This window comes from Mesitornis unicolor, unplaced genomic scaffold, assembly GCF_000695765.1.
Source record: "Mesitornis unicolor isolate BGI_N332 unplaced genomic scaffold, ASM69576v1 scaffold51479, whole genome shotgun sequence".
In the NCBI taxonomy this organism is placed as follows: Eukaryota; Metazoa; Chordata; class Aves; order Mesitornithiformes; family Mesitornithidae; genus Mesitornis; species Mesitornis unicolor.
Window position 1 is genome coordinate 1 of NW_010206189.1, and position 13,391 is coordinate 13,391.

The following is a 13,391-nucleotide window of genomic DNA, read 5'->3' on the forward strand; positions in this document are numbered from 1 at the left end:
TTGACCACAACTCTCTGGCTTCTTTCCTTCCTTCTTTCCTTCAGTCAGTTCGCAGTCCATCTCACTACTACTCCTTGAGTAGTATCTCCTGCTGCCACTGTTGGACAGTGAAGACTGCAGTAGGCAGACTGCTGCGTAGGGTATGTCTTACATTCTTGTGTCAGGGTTGCTAGTCATCACAATTCAGTGATTACAGGATCTGGGCAGGTTTCTTTCAGGAGAGAAGTTTCAATTTTCATTAAAATGGGAAGCAATTTTTCATCTCCCGTGATTAAAAAAAACCCAAACCCTGAAAGTATTAGCGAACTGCAAGCCTATGATGCAGAAGGCAAACAAAAACAAATTTAGACCTATTATTTTTTTAAAATATGACTTCTAAGCCAGTCTTGTAATTGCAGGGATGACTTATGACTCACCGGCGATAACATGCAGGGCTAGCTCTTTTATGTTTCATATTTAAAATGTTTTATCTCACTTTATCAGACAAAGTTGCTGAAAAGATGAAAAAACATGCTGTTTGAGATTGTGACTGTCCCTTTTACATATTCAATGCAGTTTCTATGCAGTCCATTTCACTTAATCTCAGCTAACAGATATCTAGCCTAAGCAAATTGTTTATGTCACTTTCCTAGTCAATGCAGTAAAAAAATCACAGAATCACAGAGTGGCTGAGATCGGAAGGGACATCTGGAGGTCATTTTGTCCAAGCCCCCTGCTCAAGAATGGCCATCTAGTGTCAGATGGCTTTCGGATATCTCCAAGGATAGAGACTCTATAACCTCTCTGGGCTAGTGCTAGTGCTCAGTCACCCTCACAGTAAAAAAAAGTGTTTACAGATGTTCAGAGGGAACCTCCTGTGTTTCAGCCTTTGCCGCAAGGGAATATTTCTGGCTTATGTTCAACTTGATGCCAATCAGGACCTGGAGGTCCTTTTCTGCAAAGCTGCTTTCCAGCTTGGCCCACCCCCAGCATATACTGGCAGGTCTCAGACAGCACCTGCAACAGTAAATACAAGACCTACCTGAATTGTTTGCCTCTGCCAATGCTTTACTGAAGCCAGCAGTCTGTGTGCTTCCATAGGTACTCTTCATTTTTTCCACATCTTCTTGAATTGGGAGTAGTTCATCCAGTACGTTAGTTGTGACATCCTCAGCACTTTTTACCATGTTCTTTGCACTGCTGATGATGCTATCGATGTCATCTGAAACACATAAAATGCATGTGCAGATTCTTAGAGTAATAGAAGGAAGAGGCAAAACAGGAGTGATCAGTAAGTAACTGACCTCTGTTTATCCCATTGAGATTATTTTGAAGAGTGACAAGATCAATTTGCAGTGTATTCTTCTTTCCATCAGCGACATCAAGTCTTTGCTTCATGTCATCAAGGGTTGGACCAATAGCTGTAAAACAATGAATGCCTTGTATGAATTTTAAATAAAAACACCACCTCTCTGTTGGACAGGAAGTGTGGCAGCACCAGTCTGCACTCTTACAGATCTTGTGTTGACACTGAGCACTGAATGAGCATTTGCACTGCAAAACAATTACAAGGCTAGGGATTTGCTGGGCAGGTGTGTTGCAAAGGAGTACAACACAGCAGAGGTGTGAAATCCACTTTTTTGCCTTTTTGCCATTGGAAATGACCATCACAAAGTGTCTCATTGTAATGGAACTAGCCTCTTCTGGTTAAATATGTGCTGCAGAGCTTTGGTGAACTGTGAAAATTCAGGGTTCAAGGAAAGCTTGTCATGCTGTGCCACATTTCTATTATCACTTCTTTCTTGGTACCTTGCAATGTCCTTTCCGTCTCCTGTGCTTGATTCAAGAGTGTACTGCTCTCGGTTTTTAACTTTGCAGCTTTTCCAGATAGGTCTTCTCTCTTCACAATCTGGTAATAGAAACACACAGCTGTAAGACTGCTTTAATAATTACAATAAAATTTGAAGAGTAAAAGAGATAGCCCAATCCAGTTTAAAAAAACAACTATATAAGGGTAGAGATTTCATGTGAAGAACAACACCTTAAATAACAATTACGAAGATTAATTTAAGCATAATACAACCTTGGACTTTAGCAAATTTCTGATAGATTTTCAGTATAAATTAATAGCACACAGCTGTTAGATACTACTCCTCTGCTGAAGAGCTTGTGGGTATTACTAGTGCAAAGTAAAAGAGAATATTTGAAATCACCTTCTGTGATTACTGGGCTTGCCTTATGCAGATGTTTTTATTTGGCACTTAAAGGAACAGTTAGCATTCATATGAGCAGCCTCATCAGAAAGGCAGTTTAGTGCTGAACCCAGACTAACTCATGACATGCAAAATAGCATCTCATATAATGGTCAGAGACAAATAAAACATGTCAAGACACATGAATCTTTTTTGGTGGCTCTCTGATAGTTTAAAAAAAAAAATCTAGTTGTAACAAGTTTACCATTATTTGGCCACTTATGGGTACTTACCGATAAAGCTGAGTCTGCTGCATTCCCAGCTTTGTTGGCTGCTTCCTCTGCTGCTTTGATGGCATTAATAATATTGTCATAGGCAGTAGAAGCTTCCACAGCACAGCCTACCAACTCGTCCTTCCTGGCATTGTTCTTTATTCTGTGGGAAAAGGGTGGAAAATGCAGTCTTCTGTAAAGATTGTGAACTTTGAGAAGTATTCTGAATCCCCTTGACCTCAGTGTTTTCCTACTAATGCCAACACATAAAACATTTTTCAGTTAGATCTGTAACTTCATTCCGCAAAAATATCAAACTTAGATGCAGACCAATATGAAAAGATTCTTCAGAAGATGAAATAAGTTCAGGTGCTTGGAAAAGCACAACTGTGGGCCTCCAAAGTAGTCTTTAAATGAAAGCATTTCTTCCAGTTATTTGCCCCAATTCACTGACATCATAAAAGTATCTGAGTATAAGTACAGGAAATAACACTAAAAAAAAAAAGATACTCTAAACATCTTCCCACTCTGAACATGAGGATTTTCTCTTGTTAGTAAGAAGTTAATGAGTGTTAGTCCAGTAATATAGAACTGTATTATGGGAGTCCCCATTTCTGGGGGAAAAAAAAAATCAGGAAAAATATAAAAAGACCTGGTTTGTAGTGAAAAAAACCCAAACATCTGTATAACATGAACAAGCAGAAAAAGACAAACCAAATTGCTTTCTAACTTTGCATATGGTCATTAAAGCAAGTGAAGTTACAGAGCACTGCAACCATGGATGTTATGTACAAAAATTGCTTATTTACAGGAATGGCAACATACTCTTCTAGTTGTTTTGCCAAGTCTTGCAAAGATTTGGCATGTTCCTCAGCCCTCACCACCAACGGTTCTTTACTTGCTGATAAGGAGTGATTTGCCAGCTTTTCATTCATATCCTTCCTTGCTCCATCCAGCTGAGCAGCCAGGCTTTCATATTCCTACAGGGTTGTAAAGACAAAATTTTATTTGTATTCATACATGTTTGATTTTGTTCTCAACTCCTTCAGTGTTGCACCTGAGGAGACCAAGAGGAAAGATATTCCCTTCCAACTTCCTCTGCAGGTTACTGGAAACAACTGGTGGAGATGGTATGTGCAGCTCAGCATCTTCCTCAGACACATTACAAGCCTCAATAACCTTCTCTTGCAGAAACGTGTGCAGGCAGGCTCCTCTTGCACCCAGGATGGGCTGCGAGATCCTTCCCTTTTTGTGAGGCTCAGATAAGCCTCATGTTCTAGCCGCTGAGCTATGCTATCCATTACAGTGACAGCAAGGTATTGGGTTTTTTTAACCTTAAGATGGTTAACTATACCTCTTTGCTCTTTTGCATTAATCCAAGTACACTGTTAGCTTGCGTCAGGGACGATCGGGCAGAGCTCAGAATATCCAAGATACCATTCTGTTGTACATTTGTCTCCTGAATCCGTTTCTGAGGAAAAATATAAGGTTGAGTAACATGTGATTGTGTTAAAAATTAGAGGCAAGGAAAACCTTATCTATCTAATCCAGTTTGTAGTAGGATTTACCAAAGGTACTATCACTGTGTTAATCAGATGCCTATAATGTTTAGGGACTAACCCTATCTTACTGATTAGAAGAGTGAGAAAACTCATGAAGTTGTGGTAATATAGCACACAGTGGGGCAGCGGGCTACAGTAGTTCAGTTATTAGCACTCAAAGTAAATGTAGTATGGGACAGCTGAGATGAACTGTCACGACAGATCGTCTAAATGTCAGATCTCTCAAACCTGGAAACACCAAACCTGGAACCTTTAAAAATAGCTCACTGGTGACTACCTTGATCTTTTCTGTTCTCTCAAAAAGCAGAAATAAAATTATTACACTACCCATTCATCTGGGCATCTTACCAGAAAAGTGATATGAAACCTCCCTACTTTATCCTATTCAATGCTCTAGGGGGAAGGAAGCTCCTTGGGCTAGAGCAGCCCTGTGACAATCTACAGCGTAACTCCAGGATAATGGCACACCACAGACACAGCCATACATTGCAGGTAAGGTTGCTACTTGGCTTTGCAAGGTCAAAAGCACCAATCAAAAGCACCTCTTACCTCCTGAGGTTTAATTTTCTTCTCCCAAACCCTGACTTTACCTTAATGTCTTCCAGCAGAACTCCATTATCGCTGTTCAAGTTTTTAGCCTGCTTGATTTGTCCCATTGCCTCATTCAGAGCTTCACGGAGGTCAGTGATTTTGGATTCATATTCATTCAAAGACTCCCTCACAATTTTTATAAGCCCATGGTTTTCTTGTTGGTACTTTTGTAGTTCATTCTTAATACGTGCCAGTACTGCAATATCAGGACCAGAAAAAAAAGTTTTGTTCAGTGAAGAAGGGAACTAGAACAAACTTCCTTCAAAAGGGCTTGACATTTAGGATTAGGAAGCTGTGGTTGTGTGAAATACTGAGCATCCTCTGAAGCACTAATTTCTGTGTTACTATAGCAGAGATGCTAGTCACCATCTCACTGGATCAAATCTGCTCAAAAGTCTGCTGCTGCAGACATAAAGGTCAGATAAACATTTATTCGGCTATTTCTAAATTCAGTAAGGATGAAGATAATCTGCAAATACTGAAGTTTTCCCCTTTTTTAATGGAACTAACACAATTTCACCAACAATTTGATCTACAATGTAGATGTCTACATCTGTGCTAGTCATTAATGAGGCGATATGGGCACATTTAACCTCAAAGGAGGTAGAAACATAAAAGAGATCAAATTAATTACACTTTTAAGAGTGCCCATATCATTGCCTACAATACGGGATACAGAAGAGTTACTCAGAGGTAGGTACCAAAGTCCGAAGTTAGGGGAAATGCCTTTAAATTTCCTCCAGAACTACCACTTTCCTGTTGGCTAATGACTGCTAGGAGTATGACAAACAATCCTGGGGTACACTGCAAAATGCCTCTCCCTGCACTCCATCCCAAACCATCAATAATGCTTCAGATTTGAGACTGATCTTTCTAGAGAGTAAGAAGCGGAGAGAACAAGCCCTTACATAGCTGAGCTTCTCTTCGCTCTTTCTCCGCCTCTTCTTGAAGGTGGCCAAAGTTGCGATTTCGCATCTCCATCATCATGCGTTGAGCTTCGGCAGCATCTCCCAAGGGCAAGTTGTTACCTTCTGCATTTGTACCACCTATTTGTTCCAAGAGTGCTGAAAAAAGGCATTGTCAAAGTCAAAGAAGTCACTGTCAAAGTCATTGTCAAAGTCAAATTAAGCCTATGACAAGGACACAAATGACAGGGCCAGTCTCTTTTCTGAAAAAGACAGGCCTGTTCCTGAATTCCTTAATGAAGCAGATCCATTTTGCATTAATTGTGTTAAGCTGGAAAGCATCCCATGTCACACAGTCAGAGCTAGTAAGATGGCACTGGGCTTGACCTTTGTCCCAAATGACCAAGTTCACAGCAATAATTTTAAGCTTCTAACTTAAAAGAGCCTATGATAGCAACCCAAATGAAAGTCAGAGTAAAGTCAGGATAGTCAATTTGTTGCTTTAAATGTCCCCTGTGATAAAGCTTCTCTGTCCTTACTCACTGCATAGGGAAGGTAGGCTCCTGAACTAACATTGTATATTAGATTTCTAATAGGAAAAGTGAATCCCACAGCTATGTCTAAAATCTGATTTATGAAGTTGTTTTCTAAGCAAACTTCTCATGCTTAATTAAGAATATTGTAAATAAACTAAAAATATGCCATAAAACAGAACATGTTATGGAGTTAGAAACTATTTTTACCTTGTATACTGTTGACAACTATTTGTATTCGTGAAACCAAATCCTTTCCTTTCTGATGAGTTTGGCCAAAATTATTAAATAATATCTCAGCTGCTTTGTAGTTCATTTCAGCCTAGCAAGGGAAAAACTGATTAGATGAAAAATACCTGGATACAGCATGCTAATACATAGACAAGAGATAGATATTTTTAAATCGATTTGGTAAGTCACCTTTTCCTGGAGAGCATTTACATCATGATTTAGGTTAATCAATTCTGTCTCCAACTCATCTGCCTTTGAACCCTGATTATGAACAACTGAACGGTAATTGTTCAGTAAGACCTGAAAAGAAAGAAAAAAATCCAATAGATCACCCATACACAGGAGACAAAAAGAAAAAATTCACTGGGTTAGATCTTTACCCAAGGTAAAAAAAAGCTGCATTAGTGACATGAAAGCTGACCAATTGCTGCCCAAAACCTGGGCTTTCTGTGAGTATAGCAACTGTTATTCCAACCAAAGAAATTTTTTTAGGATTAATTTTGGTACTGACTTGGAATGTTGGGGGTTTTTGGTAATGCAGTGGCATGAAGTGGTGGAAAAACACAAAGCTATGGGGAAACATCAAAGAAACAGCTTTCGAGGTGAGCAGGCCTTGGCAAATGAGAGATACTGATTCTCTTTCAGAGCATGATGTGGAAACAACAGCTTTCTTCCAATAGGTGAAGCCCAGTGCTGTCAAGATTTGGTGTTTGAAAACAAAAGTTGATGTATGTTTCCTTGCAAGCTGACAAAGAGATGGCATAAGTTCCTAGGTTCAGCTCTTATTTGCTTAATCTGAAATCTACTTTTCTGCTTATGTGCACCTACCTTTAAGTCCTTGATGCGTGTTTCCAGACTTCTCATCTGCTCCAGTGTGTGGGTACTCGCATGGACATTTTGCAGCTGAGACTTAATCAGCTGAAGCTCGTCACTTATTGTGCTCAGATCCTTCAGCAGTGTAATTACACAGCTATCGCAAGCTGAAGAGAGCATGGGCAAAGGAAAACAATACAAATTATTGATATTTGGTGCAGAGAACATTTCAGTGAGCACATTAATAAATGAGATGCAATGGAAAAACTTTGTTGCTTGTCAACTGATGCCACCTGAAGAACAAAGGCGACAACAAAGCCCACAGTGTTAAGGAGGGTGACAGCACTCAGAAATAAGGAGGAGGCCCCATCTGCATCTGGCTAGCTGACCTCTTTTATAATTTCTTCCAAGTGTTTGGTTGAATGTTTGCTTTTAAAATATTCACTACAGGACACCGCTGGTCCTTTTTATACTGTGCCACCCTTAAGAGTCATCAGTACATGTCTGAAGCCAGCGGACAGCAATCTAAGTGCAGTTCTATTTTATTACTTACGGTCGCAGTCTTCATTGGGATCCACATCTTTTGGTTCATTATTGAAACATTCTGAAATCACAAGGCTGTCATCAGTAATCGAAGTTTTCTTATGGAAATACTACTATTGCATTTTTGCCCTCACTTTTTCATGGTTGGCAGTATTTAAAACATGGTGCTACCCTTCCATAAATCCATGCCTACTGTGAACGAGCTGAAATGCCATAAGGCCTGAGCATGCCGAAACATTCTGCTCCTACTTTTGCCTCGCTGAGATCAACATCTTTTTCATTCCTCAAAGGAAACTGACTGTAATAACCTCAGCCCCCAATATATGCTACTTGGTTAGCAGCAGGAGGCTCTCTCACATCAAGTGTGCTGAATGTATTCCAAGAATTTGCCTAGAATAACACCACCAGGATTGTAGCCAAGACTCGTTTAAGCATTTTACCTAGGACATAGGTTCAAACCCCTTTATGTACTTCAACATCCCCATTCAAACCACAGATTCTGATTCCCCAAAGGATGTCTTACCAACAAGGAACTGTGAAATCTTTATGGCCTTCCTATCAGAATCTTTATGGCCTTCCTATCTATCAGAGTTTGCAAGATTAAGGGATTAATCAAGAGAAATACACAGTGTATGCACTGAAGGAGGCACTGTATGCAACCCAAGGCATGGAGCTTGGACAACAGATGCAGGTGGTATATAACAAAAACATTGCCCTCAGACTCTCCAACAAGTTAGCACAAGTGACTGCCTGTCCTGTGTGCTACTTTGTTTTGTTTGCTTTACAAACCGTGTTATAAGAAGTTTAATACTCTCCAGGTGCATGTGAGATTGTAACATCCTGCGATCCTAACTTCTAGGAGGCAGGAGAGGAACTGGCTCCTAAAAATGCCATCATATAGGACAGGAATCTCTCCATCTTGATGCCTAAAGCCCCTTTTACAAGCTTGGTCCTACTGCCAGACTCTCATCTACTCTTGAAAATGAAAAGAGCTATGAATGTCTTTTACTCTGAAGGAAAGGGATGCACTCAGGGTATAGGCTGCCGCTGTCAAGAGTCAAAAACGGCTTGCAACTGTGAGACGTTCCAGTGATAAAATTGTACCTGAACTTTAACAGCAGCATGAAACAGCCTGGAACAAACTGCCTAGTTATGCCATTTCCTTTGGCACTTGCACATTAATTCATCAGGAAGTTAAATGGGATTGGTAGTGAGTGCTGCTGCCAAAAGGAGGCAAGCCACAAAGAATATATTTGTAAGAGAATGAAGGAAATTATACTGAAATTCAAATACCCGTGGAGTTCTGCTGTTGTGTAATTCAGCTAACTCCAGACACATTTCAGCTGTCACTGTGAAGTACCAATGAAATAAAAACTATTATTACAGAGTGTGCACAAACAACATCAGCCAAGAAATGGTGAAATAAAAAAGCCTGGCCAAGTGCCGAACATCACGCACAAGCGACCTGCTAGAACATGCTGTGCTGATGATCACAGAGGCTTTTATTCCTAATGCAGAGAAAGAGATGACTGATCTGAATATATAGTTGGAGACAAACTGAAAACAAAGTGGTGTGTTGAATTTTGCCCTATAGATTATTTTGTCCTAGCAAACTCCTGCTTCAAAAAGAAAGGCATGACAAAATATCAAACGCTGTTTGCATCTGTTCCACCCAAGGTATAAATACGATGAAGATGTATTACTTCAGTGATGAAATATGAAATGAGAACTAGCTATTGAAAAATTGTACCAGCTGCCAACAGCAGTTCACATCACTTGCTGCTTTTCTAATTTCTGTGATCCTTGGCAGTCATTTTAATGCACTATGAAGAGCAATGTAGAGAAATGAAGAACATGGAAATATTAGGAATTTTTAGTTTGAGACTTCATTAACATCTGAGGAGGAAAAGCAGCCTACAGGGGAAAAAAAAGTGTAATTTTACTGGAGAATGAAAATATGGGAAAATCAAGGTCCTTTTCAGAAACAGTGGCCTATGTATTTCTGAATAGAAATGAATATCCCAAGGGATTGAAATGAATTGAGGTAAATACAGTCTGAGGAATGTAGGCTCGGACCCTTTACTTCAGAATTATAATAGGTAAAGCAAACATCTACCAGTGGCATAATATTCTTATAAGAGCTTAGTAGTAGTGCTGGACATGACTGGTAATGGGAAAATCACGGATAGATTCAGATGGCAGAATGGAGTATAGCAGGATTTACAAAGCAGCCTCCTGAGTCAGGGCCTAACCTCCATTAAAAACACAGATAGCTTAGATACCTAAAATTGCAGTGCCTGATGCGGACTCTGAAGATGTCACTGATCTGTCCCAAATACATTTTTAAAAAGCATGCTGAGACTGCTCAGTTTCATAAGCCCATAGCACAGACTGGCAAGATATGACTTATGTCAGAAGAGGAATCATAATTCATTTAAAAACATACTCGTGAAACAATTAAACAAAACAGAATTGGTAATGTTTATGAAGGGAAATACATGATAAAATGGCTTAAAAGGGTGAACTCAATTACTCAGGACAGCCATTGAATTACCATCCTGATATGTTTTAGGAAACCTTACTTTCTGTTAAAAATTATCTGCATTTCCTTTAAGTCTACATCTTTCAGTTCAACTGATCTAAGTACCTTCCTTCTCTGCTTCCCAGAGAGAAAACAATTCTCCCTTCCATGTTCACAGGCTCTCACGTACCTCCAGTCAGGCGGTCACAGCTAGCCAGCTGTCCATTATTATTACAGTTACATTTCTGACAGTAGCCTCCATATTTCTGTGGATTTCCAAAATATCCTGGAGCACAGCTAGATAAAGAGATAGAAATATCTTTTTATTAAATATTTGAAGCTGCTTTTGTGAAATATACTTTCCCTTGGCCAAAAAAAACCAGGTTTTTTTCCTGAAAAAACTTTCAAGGACTTTTGATTTCATGTCTTAACTTAGAAAAAAAAAAGGTATATTTTTGTTTTGCAGTATCCTCTGCACTATGCTAAAAATATCTTTCCAAGTACTGCAGAATTTTTTTCTAAAAATAGAAAAACTCCCACAATGCTCATATAGGAATAATTCACTTAATCTGAAAAAATATAATGCACACAGATACATACATACATGGAGAATTTGACAAGGCTCAACCTAGGAAGCCACACCACCCTAGTCTGTGATCACACCAGAAAACACATATTAAGAAGGATTGTACTGCAAGTACATGTTGAGATTTCAAACAGTAATGGCACTGAATGACATTATCACCCTTCTGCTGGATGATAACTCCTCTTGCCATCTGCCAGCAAAGAAATCTGTGTGAGGGATCTCTAAATATTGTATAGATAAAATATATTGTTCAGACTGGCTAGCTAATATTCCTAGAAGTCACTCTGTTATAATATCTGTAGGGGTGGTGATATGTGATCAGTGAGCAGCTGAGGTACAGCCAGATTTGGAAGAGGACATCTGTCTATAACCTGCAGCTTAGATGTCAAAGGCAACAGTCTTGAAGCACAAGACAATGTGCTAATGGAGGTACTGTCTGCAGGTGAGACATAATGACTTATTTGCCTCAAGTTTCCAAACCAGATAACAGCACTCCATTACGCTTAAATTCTCCCTGGATTTGAAACTCAGTGAAATTGCTTCCTCTGCCTGCCTGAAACTGCCATGCTGTTCCTCTTGTGCTTTGCCAAACTGCTGCAATGTTATAGCGGAAGAGATGGCTTCAGCATTGCAACTGTATGCTCCACCTGTGGAGCACATCAGAATTATTTGACATGAAGGCTGTGGTGTTAAAAGTTACATGGTTGCTGTTGGATAATTAAGAACACTGAAGCACCATCAGGTACCTTGGAGGAAAAAGGAAAGTGTTTTTAACTCCAAAAGGGATGAAGTAAGTGGGAGTCATTACAACAAAGAGTTGTAATGGATAAGGCAAGGCACAGGGCACTTAGGCAAAGAGGCTGCCACTTCTCTTTTTGGTAAAAACTGTGTAGTCACTAAATAGTCTGTGGAGAATTGTTTACACTTCTTCAGGGAGTGTTGGGTTTAAGTCTAGAATTGCACTATAGCACCATGCAATAGCAGCTGTTCATATAAATAGATACTCTTTAAACACATGCATGCTATGCATATGCGTACATCCATATGTGCCCCAATGCAGATATACCTCTTTTTATGGTGTCTTGCAAAAACCTTGGTCTTGAGAAACAAGTCACTTACCGTTCACAACGAACTCCAGTATAGCCCTCTTTGCAGAGACACTGAATTTCTTCACCATTTGCCACACAGCCAGTTGCAAATCTTTGAGGGGAAGCAAAAATGTTATTGTGAGCACATCATCAAATAGGTTTTACACTCTAGAGACTGAGCTTAGTAAAATGACTTTCAGATTAAAATGTTTTTAAACCACCAGATTACTTCTCAGCTAATTTAATTGCCTCTAGATAAATTGCTGTGACTATTTCTTTGAAGCTTCATCTTTTTCCTCTAAATTCTTCCCTTAGACTAAAAAATAATCATCTCCTGACCCTCTGAACTGGATATAGTAGTTCACTACTCAAAGGAATGCCTAAAATAAACCTTAATAGTGATGTTGTAAAATAAAACAAGTCTGGGTAGCTTTATTATTTTACTAGGCAAGAATCAATAGCCTGTGGTAGACAACATTTGCTCCTTTTGGATAGGTTTTTTTCTTATCTTATTGATGGAAACATTAGAGGATATTTTTATATAGCTAATATTGTTGGTTGTTTTTTTTTAACCAAGGCTGAATAGAGATGTGCACCATTTTGGGGAGCTCCAGAGTATATCTGGTTAACACAATGAATGTTTTTGTCTGCTCTTTCTAGCAGACTCATCTAGATTCAAATTTCTCTGGGAGGAAACCCATTTTTTGGCTGATGTTTAGGAAGGAGAAGGCAGGAGGTAAAGCAGAGATTGGCTACTTTCATTTTTTAACCTATGAACAGTTGGATGAAGCAAGACTGTGTATCAGAGACAGATGTCTACACTAAGAATTACTTATAATTTGACTAGATGAAAAATTGTCAGCTCCAATAATGCCAGGTGGGGTGCATTTCGTATGTCAGGAATGGTATTTACTACCCTAATGTGCAGCTATGAAACTGCACAGGTTTATGGTCTCCCATGATATTTCAGCACTCTTAAAGCAAAAGATGACTAAAAATAAGTTCAGTCAGCCTCAGGCAAGCATCTGCAGAAGGGGCCAGTGCTGTCAAAACCAGATCTATCAGAGAATTCTCTGATAAATGAAACACCTGTCTATTGTCTGCTGGTGTAAATCTCTTACTTAAGGCTATTTGCTGTTTGCTAACGCACCTGGCAAATACTATGTGGTAGCTTTAGCAATTTATAGCTTAAGGTTGGTTTTTTTAATATTTGTTTTTATCTAACACATTTCACACTTCAGAACCGACCAATGATGACAATCAATACGGCTAAATGTATCATGCATTTAAAATGCAATTTACTGCCCAATTTCGAAAGCCTGGCAACCTTATTAGATCCAAGGAAACAATTTTTTTCTAGCTCGGTATGTTTGCACTTCAAACAGAGCTTCCACCAGAAGAGCAAACATACTCTTTCAGCGATCTAGATACATGCTCAATAGCTTTAATGTTTTTATATTTGCATCTCACTAATTTTTCTGAATTCATATAGAAGGCTTGTTTCATCATTCTCATGTATCTCCTAGCCAGAGTAACAGTGCTAAATGTGAGACTAAAGATAACTTACATCTTGTA

The 13,391-nt window shown here is 39.2% G+C and overlaps 1 protein-coding gene across 1 annotated transcript in view; it reads right to left on the bottom strand.

Annotated features, from left to right (window-relative positions):
* Nucleotides 1–1,021: 1,021 nt before the first annotated feature.
* Nucleotides 1,022–13,391, bottom strand: part of LOC104546304 (laminin subunit alpha-3-like) — a gene marked incomplete at both ends in the record, with an annotated part of 35,387 nt that continues 23,017 nt past the window's right edge. The window contains 14 exons of the mRNA XM_010191664.1: nt 1,022–1,201; nt 1,284–1,400; nt 1,789–1,888; nt 2,465–2,606; nt 3,269–3,423; nt 3,798–3,914; nt 4,596–4,792; nt 5,505–5,660; nt 6,245–6,356; nt 6,455–6,565; nt 7,094–7,245; nt 7,632–7,682; nt 10,333–10,439; nt 11,848–11,928. Of these exons, the coding sequence (XP_010189966.1) occupies nt 1,022–1,201; nt 1,284–1,400; nt 1,789–1,888; nt 2,465–2,606; nt 3,269–3,423; nt 3,798–3,914; nt 4,596–4,792; nt 5,505–5,660; nt 6,245–6,356; nt 6,455–6,565; nt 7,094–7,245; nt 7,632–7,682; nt 10,333–10,439; nt 11,848–11,928 (1,778 nt within the window). The remainder of the gene's footprint in view (nt 1,202–1,283; nt 1,401–1,788; nt 1,889–2,464; nt 2,607–3,268; nt 3,424–3,797; nt 3,915–4,595; nt 4,793–5,504; nt 5,661–6,244; nt 6,357–6,454; nt 6,566–7,093; nt 7,246–7,631; nt 7,683–10,332; nt 10,440–11,847; nt 11,929–13,391) is intronic.